A 13,382-nucleotide genomic window follows, 5' to 3' on the forward strand; every position below is an offset into this window, starting at 1 on the left:
TGATTTTTGTCAATTTTGATGGAATAAATAATATCGTTTTTAGTTATTAGAGGATTTACTTGCTTTTTCTAGATCTGCTCTTCTTTCTATAGCTTCTGAACGTGTGTAATAATTTCAAAAGTCAAAACATTAGTTTTCTAAGTTTTTGTTTTCTGGACTTCGCATTGACTTCTGAAATTACTATGTATTTAGAAAGTATAAAATTTCTTCAAGCTCTCTGGCCTAGAAAACGAAGAAACGAGTAAATCCTTAATAACTAAAAAGAATATTTATTCCATTAAAATTTATAAAAATTAGAGAATATAAAGAAATCGGCTTAACAGTATCGTCTTCCGAGCAACTTGCGTATCGATACGTTTCAAAAATAGCACGTCGCTGTACTTCAAAGGAGCAAGTAATACGTTAATGGAATTTCGAGGTTATGAGTAATTGGAAAGCAGGAAATTCTTATTCGTCGCTATTCTAAAAGAATTCCGAATTGGGAGTCGGTGATTTGCATGTTTCCTAAACTGTCTTCGAGGCAGCGCAACGGGGTTCAGAGAATTATCTAATAGGCATGGAACAGTGAAACGAAAATGTATCGAGTTAGACTTGTTAGAGCGAGCACGCGGATTGCATCACGAGCTTCAACCTGTCCGGAGCACTCCCCCGCTGCAGTTACGATTGTTCCCGTAGCGACTGCCGTTTCTTTCGTTTCTCACTCGAGTTCCCTATCCGACGAAACAAATAGGCACCCCGTATCCAGCGTGCACACCGTCTCGACAGCTTGTCATTATCGTTGCATAAACGCGATCCGATCTTCCTAGATGATTCGGGACGTCGATATTTCATACGGGTTGCCCCAGCGCGACCGCCACTTTCACCGAACAGCCCGGAACGCGGGCCTCGGTCGATTATCGGTCGCGATTTCCCTGGCGTTTTTCATGATCGCGCCTCGGACAACTGATTATCGGGATTAATTTTCCCGTGAAATTACAGGAACGACGAAGTGTCCGTAAAACGCCGTAAAACTTCGAGAAATGTACGATGTAACAACGAACCGTACGAAAGGAAACAGTATTCTATGTAGAATACATATCGAGGACCAATTGAAACACTACAGGTTAAGCAAAAGCCCCTTTCATTGCCCCGGATAGTCCCATTAAATGGTTAATTGCAGAAAATTTTATTATACGAAAGCTAACCCCCTTTTCGTACCGGTTCTTACTTTCGCATAACGAAACGCACACACACTGCCATAGAACGCGTACAGTTTTAGTAACTCGGCTAACCACGTCGCGCTAGGTTCACCTGCGTATCCCGTTGAACAATGGCGGAGAGTTGCCCATTTTTCCGCGTTGCATCCCCGACACGTGGCTAAAGAGGTCAGCCGCGCAGAGGATCGCTCACAGAGATCCTTTCTTCTCCGACGTCCGCGTGGGCGTCGAGAGGCTCCTAAGCGGGCATCGTTAATGAACCGGCCATTACCGTCGGGATTTAATTGTCGTTTTTCAGCGGCGAACGCTACCCGCGGTGAGCCGATGACAGGGCCCGACAGCTGAACAAACTGCGCGCGATCCGTAACTTATCGTCCGGCATTCGGACCTCTAACCGTTCGCCGTTGTCAAGGCCGCTAGCAAAGAAAGCGATTCGCGGTGTCACGTAAACAGACGAGTGCCGTGCACGTTGGGCGGACATATTACGGCTGTTTCGATTGGAAACGGGTTGGCGAAGCGATCGAGTGAAACACAAACAAATCCCGTGAAAGACGTCGAAGATGATTCACCAGAGAATGATCGATGTCCGCATCGATAAACGATCACGCTTTCTTCGGCGATTTTCGAAGCCCCATCGCTCGGAGACAATATTTACGCCGGCACGCGCCGGGAGAAAGTACCAGAGGCGCAAGATCATTGCGTAACTAGCCATAAATGATATTGTTAGACCGGCCACTCGGTGGTCTACGCATCATTTTCTCCGGCAGTGTGCGACGGACAAGCGGTGACATCGTTTCGATCGATCGCGCGCGCGCCGACTGGATCACGAAAGAATGGATCCGGCGGGAAAGTACGTCGGAACGGAGTTCGGAGTGATTCCCCGGGCAGATATCCTCAGCCGTTTCTCTCCGCGAACTCGGGCACGGATTCGTTCCGCGTGAACATCGTGTTTGAAGAGAAATTAATGAAATTTATCGACCCGTTTCGTCGGGCCGGAGAGATACGTCGCGCGCGGATCGGAAATCGCGCGGAAAAACCGGCGCGGGTACTTGTTCGAAAGCTGTCGGGCCGCGGCGAGACGCGCGAGGCCCGATGGAGCTGTCGGCGAATCATATTTACTCCGAATTGCTTCCGGTTTTCATTAATTACGCTGTCCGGCTCTTCTAGCTCGACGGTCCCGCGCCGCCGACGGCTGATCGGCGTGCTCGCTTTTCGAATCGCCTCGGGAGCGGTCGCTCGCTCTACACCAGCTTTCCTTTCTTTATCACTTTCTCCTCTTTTATAGAGTCGCTCGACCGACGCTATCCCCGTTCCGCTGATAGCGGCGGCGTTTATCTCGGCCGGATACCGGCCGCTCAAATATTTCATCACGCCCCCGATCCCGCGAACTTGAAACCCCGGTGGCGCGTTGACCTCGCCGCGCTCGCGTACTCCCGTGGATCGGACACGCGTTCCCGCGCGGACGTCGTAAATCAATCCCCGCGACGATCCCTCTTCCCCGAATCGTGCCGATCGAGTCAACCGTGAGTCATGCGAATGATGCAATCCGCGGCGACGGTCGTCACGAGCCGGCGCGGAGATTTTCGCGCGGAGATCACGAGGATACCGTCTCGCCCGGTGAAAAGAACGGTTTGGTAATGCCGGTGGGTCCTGTTTCAGGCACGAGTCGATACCTTCCACGCCGGTCACTCCGCTCTCGACGGATTCCGTCAGCCCGCTGTCGCCGACGTCGGCGTACTTCACCACGTCCGAAGGGAAAGCCAGGTTCCTCGCGAGATACTCGCGCGATGTCACCGTTGAGGGCTTGTCGCGGCAGGAGGACGCGCCAACGGTCATTCCGACGGACAGCCTTGATCTCAGGCAGAAAAAGGTATGTTGCTGAACCTGGAATATTGTAACCGTGTATTCGTGAGAAATTGGTCGATTGAATTCTGTATTAGTTTGCGATGATGGATATATAACGAATTTTTGTACTGTTTGTAATTGAGGTCACTTCCGATGTTGACCCTTTGCGCTTCCATGTGGAGCGTGACATCAGTTTTATTTACAGGTGTGATTTTTTGTCAAGATATTTTTCAAATAGATGATATTAAATAGTAGATTATATCAAATAGTTTTATTCATAGGTGTGATTCTTTGTCAGGATATTTCTAAAATAGATTACATTATTATGTTATTCTCAATGTTATTAGTAAGAAGAATAGTTCACACTGCTCTCTACAAACTAATTATTTTTTTTAAATGCACTTCAAATAAAATATCGTAATAATACAGAGTTATCGAGGAAAAAATGCAAAAGAAATTCGGAGTGAAAGGGGTTGATGGCAATGATGATTAAAGGATCTCCAGCGTAAATAGAGACATTAAGATTTCGTCGGTCATTCCATAAAGCGTCAACCGTGTAATTAGTTGCACCGATCTCGAAAATCGCTGTAACGACTATTGCGTCACCGGGAAAGCGATTCCGCTGGAACTCTGATAATCACTTTCTACGTGCCCTGGGGTAATCGCGTAAGGGAACACGCGTGACCGTGAAATCGTGGCTTACGAGCATCGATGGAACGGTACCGGGAACTGCAACTGATTTCCTTCGCAGGAGGAATTGATGATGAGGCTCGACAAGAAGCTGGTAGTCCTGAGGGCCGAGCAGGAGGCCGTGAGAGAAGAGGGAGAGGTGAACGAGGCACTGGGAGCTCGCGTCTCGACGCGGATCTCGGCGGTCGCGCGACCGGCGGAAGCCTCCAAGTATCGGCTTCACGTGGAGGAAGTCGGAAAGATCACCAGTCTTCTTCTTGGCCTAAGTGGCAGGCTCGCTCGGGCCGAGAACGCCCTCTACGGAATGCCGGCCGATCACGCTGAACGAGTGAGTAGATATCTCAAGTTTCTGTATTTGAAATTCCAAGTGATCTCCAATTTGTAGCTTTTATTAGCCCTCAGGCTATCAATCGAGACATACGTAGTTATTACATGTAGTTTCAATATTTCGATGTTTTACGTGAACTCCTAGTCTCGAACGTTTCGGTCAATAGTATCTGATTCGCGGGTTGAAAAAGTGATTAATGATAATATAAAAGCATCCGGTTGCTCACTGAAGGTCTTCATTCGAAGAATACGAGGAAACCTTAGAATAAAATGGGTGATCCTGTAATCGCGGTCCGGCATTTTATAAGCTATTAAGGATCTTTTTGCTCGAGGTGAAAACTTCCTATTATCGCATCGGGAAAGAAGAGAAAAGGAAACGTTCGAATAAAAAGCGGTTTGATCCCCCGTGCGCAAGTCGGCCGGTCAAATTGCCTTACGATCGTTTTCACGAACACTTCATTAAACAGCGGACTTTTAAATAGCCGGGTAATTGAGCGTTTGCGCGATTAGCAGAAAATTTACCCGGCGTCCTTGGGTCCCCCTACGTGTCCCGTAATCCACGTCGGCGGAAAATAATTTGTAGTTGTCGGACAGGAAGGCCGCGAAACGTAGACATAATTATTTATCCCGCTTGAGGAAAGTCGCGTTGATTTATTGATGAAGTTTTGCGCAACGCGGGAACGACAGCTGTGACCGGCCGTGTGCGCACGTAACTTCCATGAGAGTCATCGTTCGTTGCAGGAAAACATTAACGGTGAATCAATATTTTCAGAAAATCCTCGAGAGCAAGAGGGACAAGCTGGTGGACCAGCTCGAGGAGGCGAAGATCCTGAAGAGTAACATCGACAAGCGCAGCGTGAACGTCTCGACGATCCTGTCGAAGTACCTGAACGACGAGGAGTTCGCCGATTATCAACACTTCATCAATATGAAGGCGAAGTTGATCGTGGACGGCCGCGAGATCCAGGACAAGGTGAAGCTCGGCGAGGAGCAGCTGGCCGCGCTGAGGGAGGCGATCGACTAGTCGTAACAAAATTGCACCGATCGCGAACCGATCGTTACTGAGGGACGCGTGGCCCGCGTTCCCAGCGAACAGCGAATTCGCGTTGTCTTTCTGTCGCTTTCCCCCTTTTTCGTTTCTTTTTTTTTCTTTTTTTTTCCTTTTGGATTGTTCTATTGAGCGCCCCTCGACCATGATGGAACGACGAAGAGAAGGAGTACGCAACTTGCGAACAAGTTTTACACGCGTCTGCGACATCGGTGAATGGAAAGTGATAAATATCCATAATCGATAGGTATCGGTAGCTTGAAATTACTTTTTAACCGTTCTGTGTATATACATGTATCTGCGTCCTAGACGGACGAAGCGTCGAGGAGCCTTTACGTCTAGAGAAATTGTACTTGTCCCCCAGTTCTTTTGCGACCAACAGGATTTTATAATCGATCCCACGATTACCAAGTGTACTTTCATGTCCACCGTCCTAGGTGGAACTGCTCCGTGCGAGCGGACGATCTTCAAGATCCAGAGACAGCCGTAAGTGCCTAGTCGATGCCGAGCTCGCGTCAGTTGTTACCCGCGGTCCGCCCAAACAGATAAGAATGAACTGTAATTCGTGAACGGGAGACGATCCGGCGAAGAGAACTGTTATGCTACCTTACGTCATAAGGGAATCGTTGATTGTCTGTTATTTTCATGTAAATTCGGTAGTCTTGTGTCATAAATCGTTATTGCATGTCCTGCGCGGACGTTGAAGTCTCCGGGCAGGTAGGAAACGTTTCAGTGTTGCGAATCAAAATTTTAATATATTCCAGAGAATCGTCTCTCAAGTTTATGCGTTAATCGAATTGTTCGAATTGGGAATCGCGGTTCGAGGAAGCGGGATGGCAGTTGGTCCATCGCACGCTCGTTCTCTTCGGTGTCAAGAGCAAACGCAATCGAACGCGAGACGCGCGCGGCTTACGGACACGTTTCCATTTACCTGGTCAGCATAATGGTTCGTTCGCGGTGGCGCGTGTCGCGGGATTATTGACCTAGAATTACTTCTGGTGCCTTCTTATATACGATATGTGATATAAGGGTAAGGAGTCACGTGGTCGTGAGAGATGATGTCCGAACGATGCAAGGCAACCGAGCGGCGTGTTGTGTAGCGTGTACATATATATATTATAAACGAAGAGAAAGGTAGTCGTTTAAGCGATGACACACCCGTAGGACAACACACAGAGATACACACCCACACACACCCACACAGGTTGGAGAACACGGTGGACACCGGTGCGCGAGCACGCACGCGCACGCGAAACACGTTCAGTTCAGAACCATTCTACATGCTCACGTATACAACGATTTATTATTATTTTTTACGTTTTATTCTAACCCCAGGGGCTCCCGTGAGCCCCTATGACGCTTGTGATCTTACTTATCTCTGTATGGCCGAGCCAAGGACTCTCGAAACCGGGCAAGATTGGTGAATCGGACTTTCGAGCCTCCGTGGCGGTCTTACGAAAAATTTTATGCCTCGGTCGTTTTTGAACCTGTCGATATTCGCTGCTCCCATAACCCTTTCTCAACCCTTGTTTCTACGCTTCCTGTCTTCTCCGTTGGCGATCGTCTCGCGACCGGTCACGGTCGATCACGATGACGAATCCGGGTACAGAGAAGACAATTCTAGACGAAATTCAAAGGGAAGGATCCTCCGGTTCTTTGAGCTCGGTAATGAGATACTTATCCGTTGACTCAAAGACTCCGAGATGGAATCCGTTCTTCATGTACGTTCCGGCGAACGGTTCGCTTGTTCACGGTGAAATTTGTAACAGTTCTAGAGAATTTTAGTGGAACGCGCTGAAATGTGTATTTAGAATGGTTTGAGATTTCTGTAGAATTAGAGAGAATATGCAAGTAATCCGGAGGGAAGGTGCAAACCGTTAACACAGAAATTAACGAGTGTCTTTTTTTGTTTTTGTTTTTTTTTTTTTTTTTCTTGGTTTAGTTTTACAGTTACGTTGCATCGTTTGATACTGAAAACGTTTGGAAAGTTTTCGAGGCGAACCGTGGCGCGTGGAGCGTCAGAGAAAATTGTTTCCGCGTGTGAAAGACTGAGCACAGGGCATAAAATTTTGCGACACATTTATAGTCAGTTTCTGTTCCTCGTTTGTTTTTCGATGTTCGCAAGAATATATCGCGCCGATGCGACGACGGCACTGTAATCTCGCCGCCACGACCGACCGAAAAACAGTAGCCACATTTCGTAATGTGCTTGCTAGCAGCGTTACTTGTCGTGGATCATCGCGGTGGCACGTGACAGATGCGCGAAAGGTAAAATACAATTGTATATAACACGAGTTTCTCATCCGATGTTGAAGAAGAGGAAGACGAAGAAGAAGATGAAGAAAAATGGAAAAAAACCATGGTGCTCTGCATAATCTATTTTTTACGAGAAGAAACGTTCCATTAATCGTGTAGGCTATTTACTTATATTTTTAAGGTCATTACTATTTAATAGTGTCCCACTCTGTACATACTTTTCTCTGTCTCTCTTTCTCTCTACAGCATACAAGTTTAGTTTTTAACGTGATGCGAGGAGGACCCGTTCAAACGGACCCTACCACACTTCAAGTATACATGCTCGTACGCGCGTTACACACGTACACGTATGCACACAAACACAGTACTCATACACACACACACACACACACACCCAAGCACACACACATACACACACACGTACACACACCACACGCGTAAACAACGACACTAGGTCGTTGATAGTCTGACAATATTATCGCATATTTCGAATGTATTACGAAATCATTACGATAACTACCTTTCCCAAACTCGCTTGCAATAAATAACACGTTGGAAATTAACTAGTCCCGTTTATTTCCTCTTTCCTGATTCTGTAGATAGTTATTAGCATATTGGGCAGTGAAACGGTATGAATTCTTAGGAGAGAATAGCTTATATAATTATGAATCTTAATCTTATTGGTAGGTTCAAGATGTCATGTATGACAATAAATTTTGAGAAAAACATTTTAGGTCCAAATAGTGCTGGCACTCGGCAATATGGGTAAAGAAATCAGTCATTCTACTTCTTCTATTGTCGGACCATCCGGAGGACTTCCGGTCTGGCCACTGCATCCTCCGAATCCTTGTGCACCCGCACTTCCGTACAGCTTCGTTATGATCGGTTTACAAACCTGAAAACCACACAATCAAACAGATCGTAAATTTAAAGGCATGAATTCTTCATCTGTCAATATTATCATTTAGATAATTATCAGGTCAATGATCGTATATCGGTAATGCAGGAAATGTTTGAGAGATTCGTATCCTCAGATGTTAAGTCAGAACTCGATTCACGATTCATTTACTATTTAAAGATAAAGAAGAAATCTAAATTAATTACATGTTTCATACAGTTCACGTATGGTGGTGCTGTGAGACAAGTTCTTATATGTTTCTCAAATATATCAGAGCGGAAATGTGCCACAGTAATCTTATAAAAATGAAATTACTCAATATTCTATAATTTTACATCTTCAATATTAAAATAAAGAACAGCAAAATTAAGTATTTAATCCATAGCTGTAAAAAATACTGAAAACGAAACATACATTTTCAGCTTCCCTCAGCTTAGCTTCGTAGTCCTCCTTGCTACCATATGTATTGGTATCCAACCACTTGATGATATCGTTACACGTATCCGTCACCCGTTTCTGGTCATCTTCCGTAATTTTCTCTTTGACCTTCTGGTTCTCCACGGTGCTCTTCATGTTGAAGCAATAGGACTCAAGATTATTTTTCGCAGCGATCCTCTCCCTCTGCGTCTCGTCATCCTCATGATACCTCTCCGCCTCGTGCACCATCCTTTCAATGTCCTCTTTGGTGAGCCGTCCTTTGTCGTTGGTTATCGTTATCTTGTTCTCCTTGTGCGTCGACTTTTCAACCGCGGAGACATTCAGAATACCGTTCGCGTCGATATCGAAGGTTACCTAGGATAGAAAATTAGAAGAAAAGAGGAGCTGCGGACACTGAGCCACTTTCTCTGACGTTTTCCATCTCGTTTTCCAACCATCTCGCAGCTAGAAGTCTGTGCTTCGCGTTATCAGTTCTTAGAGCTTTTCTTTGTCAATAATATACAGAATGCACTGTGCCAGTCGCCATAAAATGTCAGCAGTTTCATTTTTACAGAATTGCTTCCTTATCTTCGGCCCAAGCTATGCAGATCATTTATTAATTGCATCTACCCGTAGCCAAACAGACGCACCCCTCATACTATCTTGTAACTGCTGATCGGTAATCATTGAAGTGGTGGAGTCGTTAAATGCCTCAACAGACAATCAAGTACAATGTGTAATAATAAACCTTTTAGCAAATACTTGAATAATAGACGACATTATTTAGTACACAAGTCTAAAGAAGATATGAACATGCGTCTTGCCTCGTGTACGCTAAACTTGATTCACCGTTCCAGTAATTACAGTTTCATGCCTAACTATTTCTCAATTGATTTGAAACGAGAAAAACGCCTCACCTCAATTTGAGGCATGCCGCGAGGTGCCGGCGGTATCCCTGTTAGCTCGAACTTTCCTAGAAGGTTGTTGTCCTTGGTCATCGCCCTCTCGCCCTCGTAAACCTGGATCAAAACGCTCGACTGATTGTCCGAATAGGTAGTAAAAGTTTGCGTTTGTTTGGTCGGAATCGTGGTGTTGCGTTTGATGAGAGCAGTCATCACACCACCAGCGGTCTCGATTCCGAGGGAAAGTGGAGTAACGTCCAGGAGCAGCAGATCTTGCACTGTATCCGACTTGTCGCCATGCAATATGGCAGCCTGCACGGCCGCGCCGTAAGCCACCGCTTCGTCCGCGTTAATCGATTTATTGAGATCCTTTCCATTAAAGAAATCCTGCGGGAATGAGAAAAATTTCAATTGCACATTTCCTCGTCCGGTATTATTCATTTCATTACTACCTCAAAATATATTTAAAAATCCGTGGTAATCGTAGCTTCGATCTAATTAAGATTTATTGTTCCGATAACGTTAGACAGCATACGCTAATTTAATTACGATTATCGGTCCCCATGATAAAACTCGAAACTCGAAACTCGAACTTGGTCATAAATACGTTCAAACAGACCGTCTAATGCTACCGACAACGCGATCACTATGCATGGTATCGAAAAACGCGGATGACTTTGTAATTGAGCTCATTAATTCTGTAACTTCAACCCCAATCTATAAGGTTAATCGATCATTCGAAGAGTAAAACGCCTGAATCTCACTCGTCGTCAGGGAAATTCAGACTCTAAACACAACACTATTAGCAATTTTTCTAAAGAATCAAGAAGCGACAGATAAAATAAAGGAAATAATTTCGTTCAACGAAATAACCTGCAGCAATCGTTGTATCTTCGGGATTCTGGTGGACCCGCCAACGAGCACAATCTCATTGATTTTCGATTTCTCCATTTTGGCATCGCGTAGAGCTTCCTCGACAGGGATCAAAGTACTCTTGAACAGATCTTGGTTTAGCTCCTCGAAACGAGCTCGCGTGATCGACGTGTAAAAGTCAATCCCGTCGACGAGAGAGTCCATTTCGATGTTGGCCTGCGTCGACGACGACAGAGTCCTCTTCGCCCGCTCGCAAGCTGTTCTTAATCGCCGGACTGCTCGCTTGTTGTCTGTCAGGTCTTTCCCGAATTTCCTCGAGAACTCTTCCGAGAAGTGTGTCACCATGCGATTGTCGAAATCTTCACCTCCCAGATGAGTGTCGCCTGCCGTAGATTTTACCTGTGGCGAATACCATATTCTAATTATTGTCCCTAACGTGCAATCAGAAATTTAGGTGACAAGTTGTATAAACTGTAATAATTTATAAAGTCCACCGACAATTTTCCATAATACTCTTTCTCGTTACAAGCAATAAATTCGGAAGTATACTATTCTTTTAAGTACAGAATTCGATTTCTGTGTCTTTTTTATAAGACACTTTGTTAGACAATAATTTTACGCTGATGAAACGTTCTAGGAATGAACGACTGTCGGCTCCAACTGGATGGATTCCAGCGCGATGGAAAAAGGATCGGCGAGGAACGCAGATTTACACAGACTCACCTCGAATATGCCATCGTTGATAGTCAGTATCGATACGTCGAAAGTGCCACCGCCGAGATCGAAGATCAGAACGTTCCTTTCACCGCGTCCCTTTTTGTTGAGGCCGTATGCAATAGCTGCGGCAGTCGGCTCGTTAATGATCCTCAGGACATTCAAACCGGAGATAGTACCGGCGTCTTTGGTTGCCTGACGCTGGGAGTCATTGAAGTACGCTGGTACCGTAATCACGGCGCTCGTGATGCTCTTCCCCAAATAAGCTTCCGCGGTTTCCTTCATCTTTGTCAGTACCATGGAAGAAATCTCCTCAGGAAAAAAAGATTTCGATTCATCCTGGAAAGTAATGCGCCGGGTAATTAATCTCGAGAGAGGAACAAAACTTTTCCGCTGAAGTATTTCTCCTTTAGCTTTTCGAGAGATTCTTCAATTTATGAATATCATACTTGTTTCCATTTGAAGACAACAGGAAATTCGATTTAAACAAGAATCACCAGTTAAATTTCGAAGAACAACTGTCACCGACCGCAATGCAAACTTCTTCAAACAAAGAATGATCGTGTTAAAAGCTGCCGTTTACTGAACAGCATACTCAAGCGAAATAGCATGCTCAGAGATAGCTTCAATCGAATCCCGCGTCAAACTGTCGCACGCTGGCGCGATGCAATATCGATCTCCGTTGATCAGCGTAACTTACTTTGTACTGGACCTGGATTTTCGGCTTTCCTCCGTTATTAACAACCGTGAACGGCCAATGTTTCACGTCAGCCTGCACTGATGGATCATCGAAGCGTCTGCCAATCAGCCTCTTCGCGTCTGTCAGACGATTTCATTTTAAACTTCCTTGGCCGTCGACTCGGATGGATATCGTATGCTGGCAACGATCGCGTAATTGACAGCGAACGGTCGAGACCGAACCATGCCCGACCGGATATTCAAGGAGCATTCGATCGTTGTTAACCGTTTGAGTTTGATACCCGGCCGCAAAATGCGGCGCAATCGCGCTTCACCCGTTTCAATTCAAAAACTGAACTAAGCTTCTCGATTTTTAGACAAAAATATTCTAAAGAGTAAGAACGTTTCATTTTTTCACTTCCACTCTGGTAATAACACAAATTAAAATAACTAGTTAGAAGGAAAATCAATAGAAAAATTTAATTTGATTTTACGAACCGATAGGCTGGCATTTTTAGACAGTGCAAGGGAGAATCTTGATCGCGCCACTTGATACTCAAACGGTTAAAAAATACAGTTTTTAATGGATTGTTCGTTCGCGTATTCTCTGTGCTGACTGTGTCTCTACCAAAAATAGTGTTCGCAGGATTCATGGCTACTTGGTTCTTGGCGGCGTCGCCGATTAACCTCTCGGTGTCGGTGAACGCGACGTAGCTCGGCGTGGTACGGTTCCCTTGGTCATTCGCGATAATCTCGATTTTTCCATTGTGGAAGACCCCGACGCATGAGTATGTCGTGCCCAAGTCGATGCCAACTGCCGGTGCAGCCATTGTGGACCCGACGAAATTTTGGAGGCCGAAACGGGTAACGAGACGACGGTTCGTCGTAGACGTCGACTGTTTCGACCGTCGTGTCTCGGTTATTGTCTTCTTCCAGCGCCGTGCACGATTACGCTGAATTACGCGGTGACAGACTTTAGAAAAATCTACGGAGCGCGCCTCTTGGATCTGCGAGAAATATGAAACGTCTGACTCCATTGTATTTAATATCAAACGAAGGTCCCCACCCTAGTCGCAACCTCCTTGACTTCACCTTCGGCTACAATGTTCCGTTTAACCGTTTGCAAGTGTAAAAAACGCAAGGCTTACCGAATCACATTTTTATAGAATAGTATTTCAGTCGTATCAGATATAAAAATTAATTTTCTGTAAATCATATTATATTATATGTAAGAAAATTATATACATTTTCAGTGAGGGTTCAGTATTCTCATATTGAACTGTAATTTAAAATTGAAATGCCCTTCATAGCTAATAAAGAAAAGCTGTATCTCAACTTAAAATAGTGCACATTAATGTATTCAAGACTAAATATTTCAATATTACATCATTTAACTAAAAATATTGTAACTTAAATGAATATGTAATGTATGATATTCAGTTGCAATTGATCAAATTTTCTAAAATATTAATCACAAGAATAATCTTACAGAATAATGGGATACAGGTTTAAATGTTAAATAAACAAAGAACAATCGA

The 13,382-nt window shown here is 45.0% G+C and overlaps 2 protein-coding genes across 3 annotated transcripts in view; one reads left to right on the top strand and one right to left on the bottom strand.

Moving 5' to 3' along the window:
• Shrm (shroom) overlaps positions 1–7,925 on the top strand; it is a 170,033-nt gene extending 162,108 nt beyond the window's left edge. For both annotated transcript variants that reach the window (XM_031971991.2, XM_031971992.2), the window contains exons 11-13: positions 2,856–3,066; positions 3,793–4,059; positions 4,831–7,925. In XM_031971991.2, coding sequence (XP_031827851.2) covers positions 2,856–3,066; positions 3,793–4,059; positions 4,831–5,082 — 730 coding nt within the window. In that variant the 3' untranslated portion in view covers positions 5,083–7,925. The remainder of the gene's footprint in view (positions 1–2,855; positions 3,067–3,792; positions 4,060–4,830) is intronic.
• Positions 7,926–8,140: 215 nt separating this feature from the next.
• On the bottom strand, positions 8,141–12,674 carry LOC116424930 (heat shock 70 kDa protein cognate 4-like). Its single transcript, XM_031971976.2, has 7 exons — positions 12,473–12,674; positions 11,867–11,985; positions 11,176–11,505; positions 10,453–10,851; positions 9,595–9,966; positions 8,675–9,052; positions 8,141–8,257 (listed from the first exon to the last, which is right to left on the bottom strand). Exons 1-7 carry the CDS (start codon positions 12,672–12,674, stop codon positions 8,141–8,143), a joined length of 1,917 nt encoding a protein of 638 aa, XP_031827836.2.
• Between the last annotated feature and the right edge of the window lie 708 nt (positions 12,675–13,382).

This window comes from Nomia melanderi, chromosome 7, assembly GCF_051020985.1.
Source record: "Nomia melanderi isolate GNS246 chromosome 7, iyNomMela1, whole genome shotgun sequence".
NCBI lineage: Eukaryota > Metazoa > Arthropoda > Insecta > Hymenoptera > Halictidae > Nomia > Nomia melanderi.

Coding starts and splice junctions, on each gene's coding strand:
- LOC116424930 (XM_031971976.2), bottom strand. CDS start 12,674: ATGGCTGCACCGGCAGTTGGCATCGACTTGGGCACGACATACTCATGC. Junction 10,852..11,175: donor TCAACGATGGCATATTCGAG/GTGAGTCTGTGT, acceptor TATTCGCCACAG/GTAAAATCTACGGCAGGCGA. Junction 8,258..8,674: donor AGCTGAGGGAAGCTGAAAAT/GTATGTTTCGTT, acceptor TGTGGTTTTCAG/GTTTGTAAACCGATCATAAC.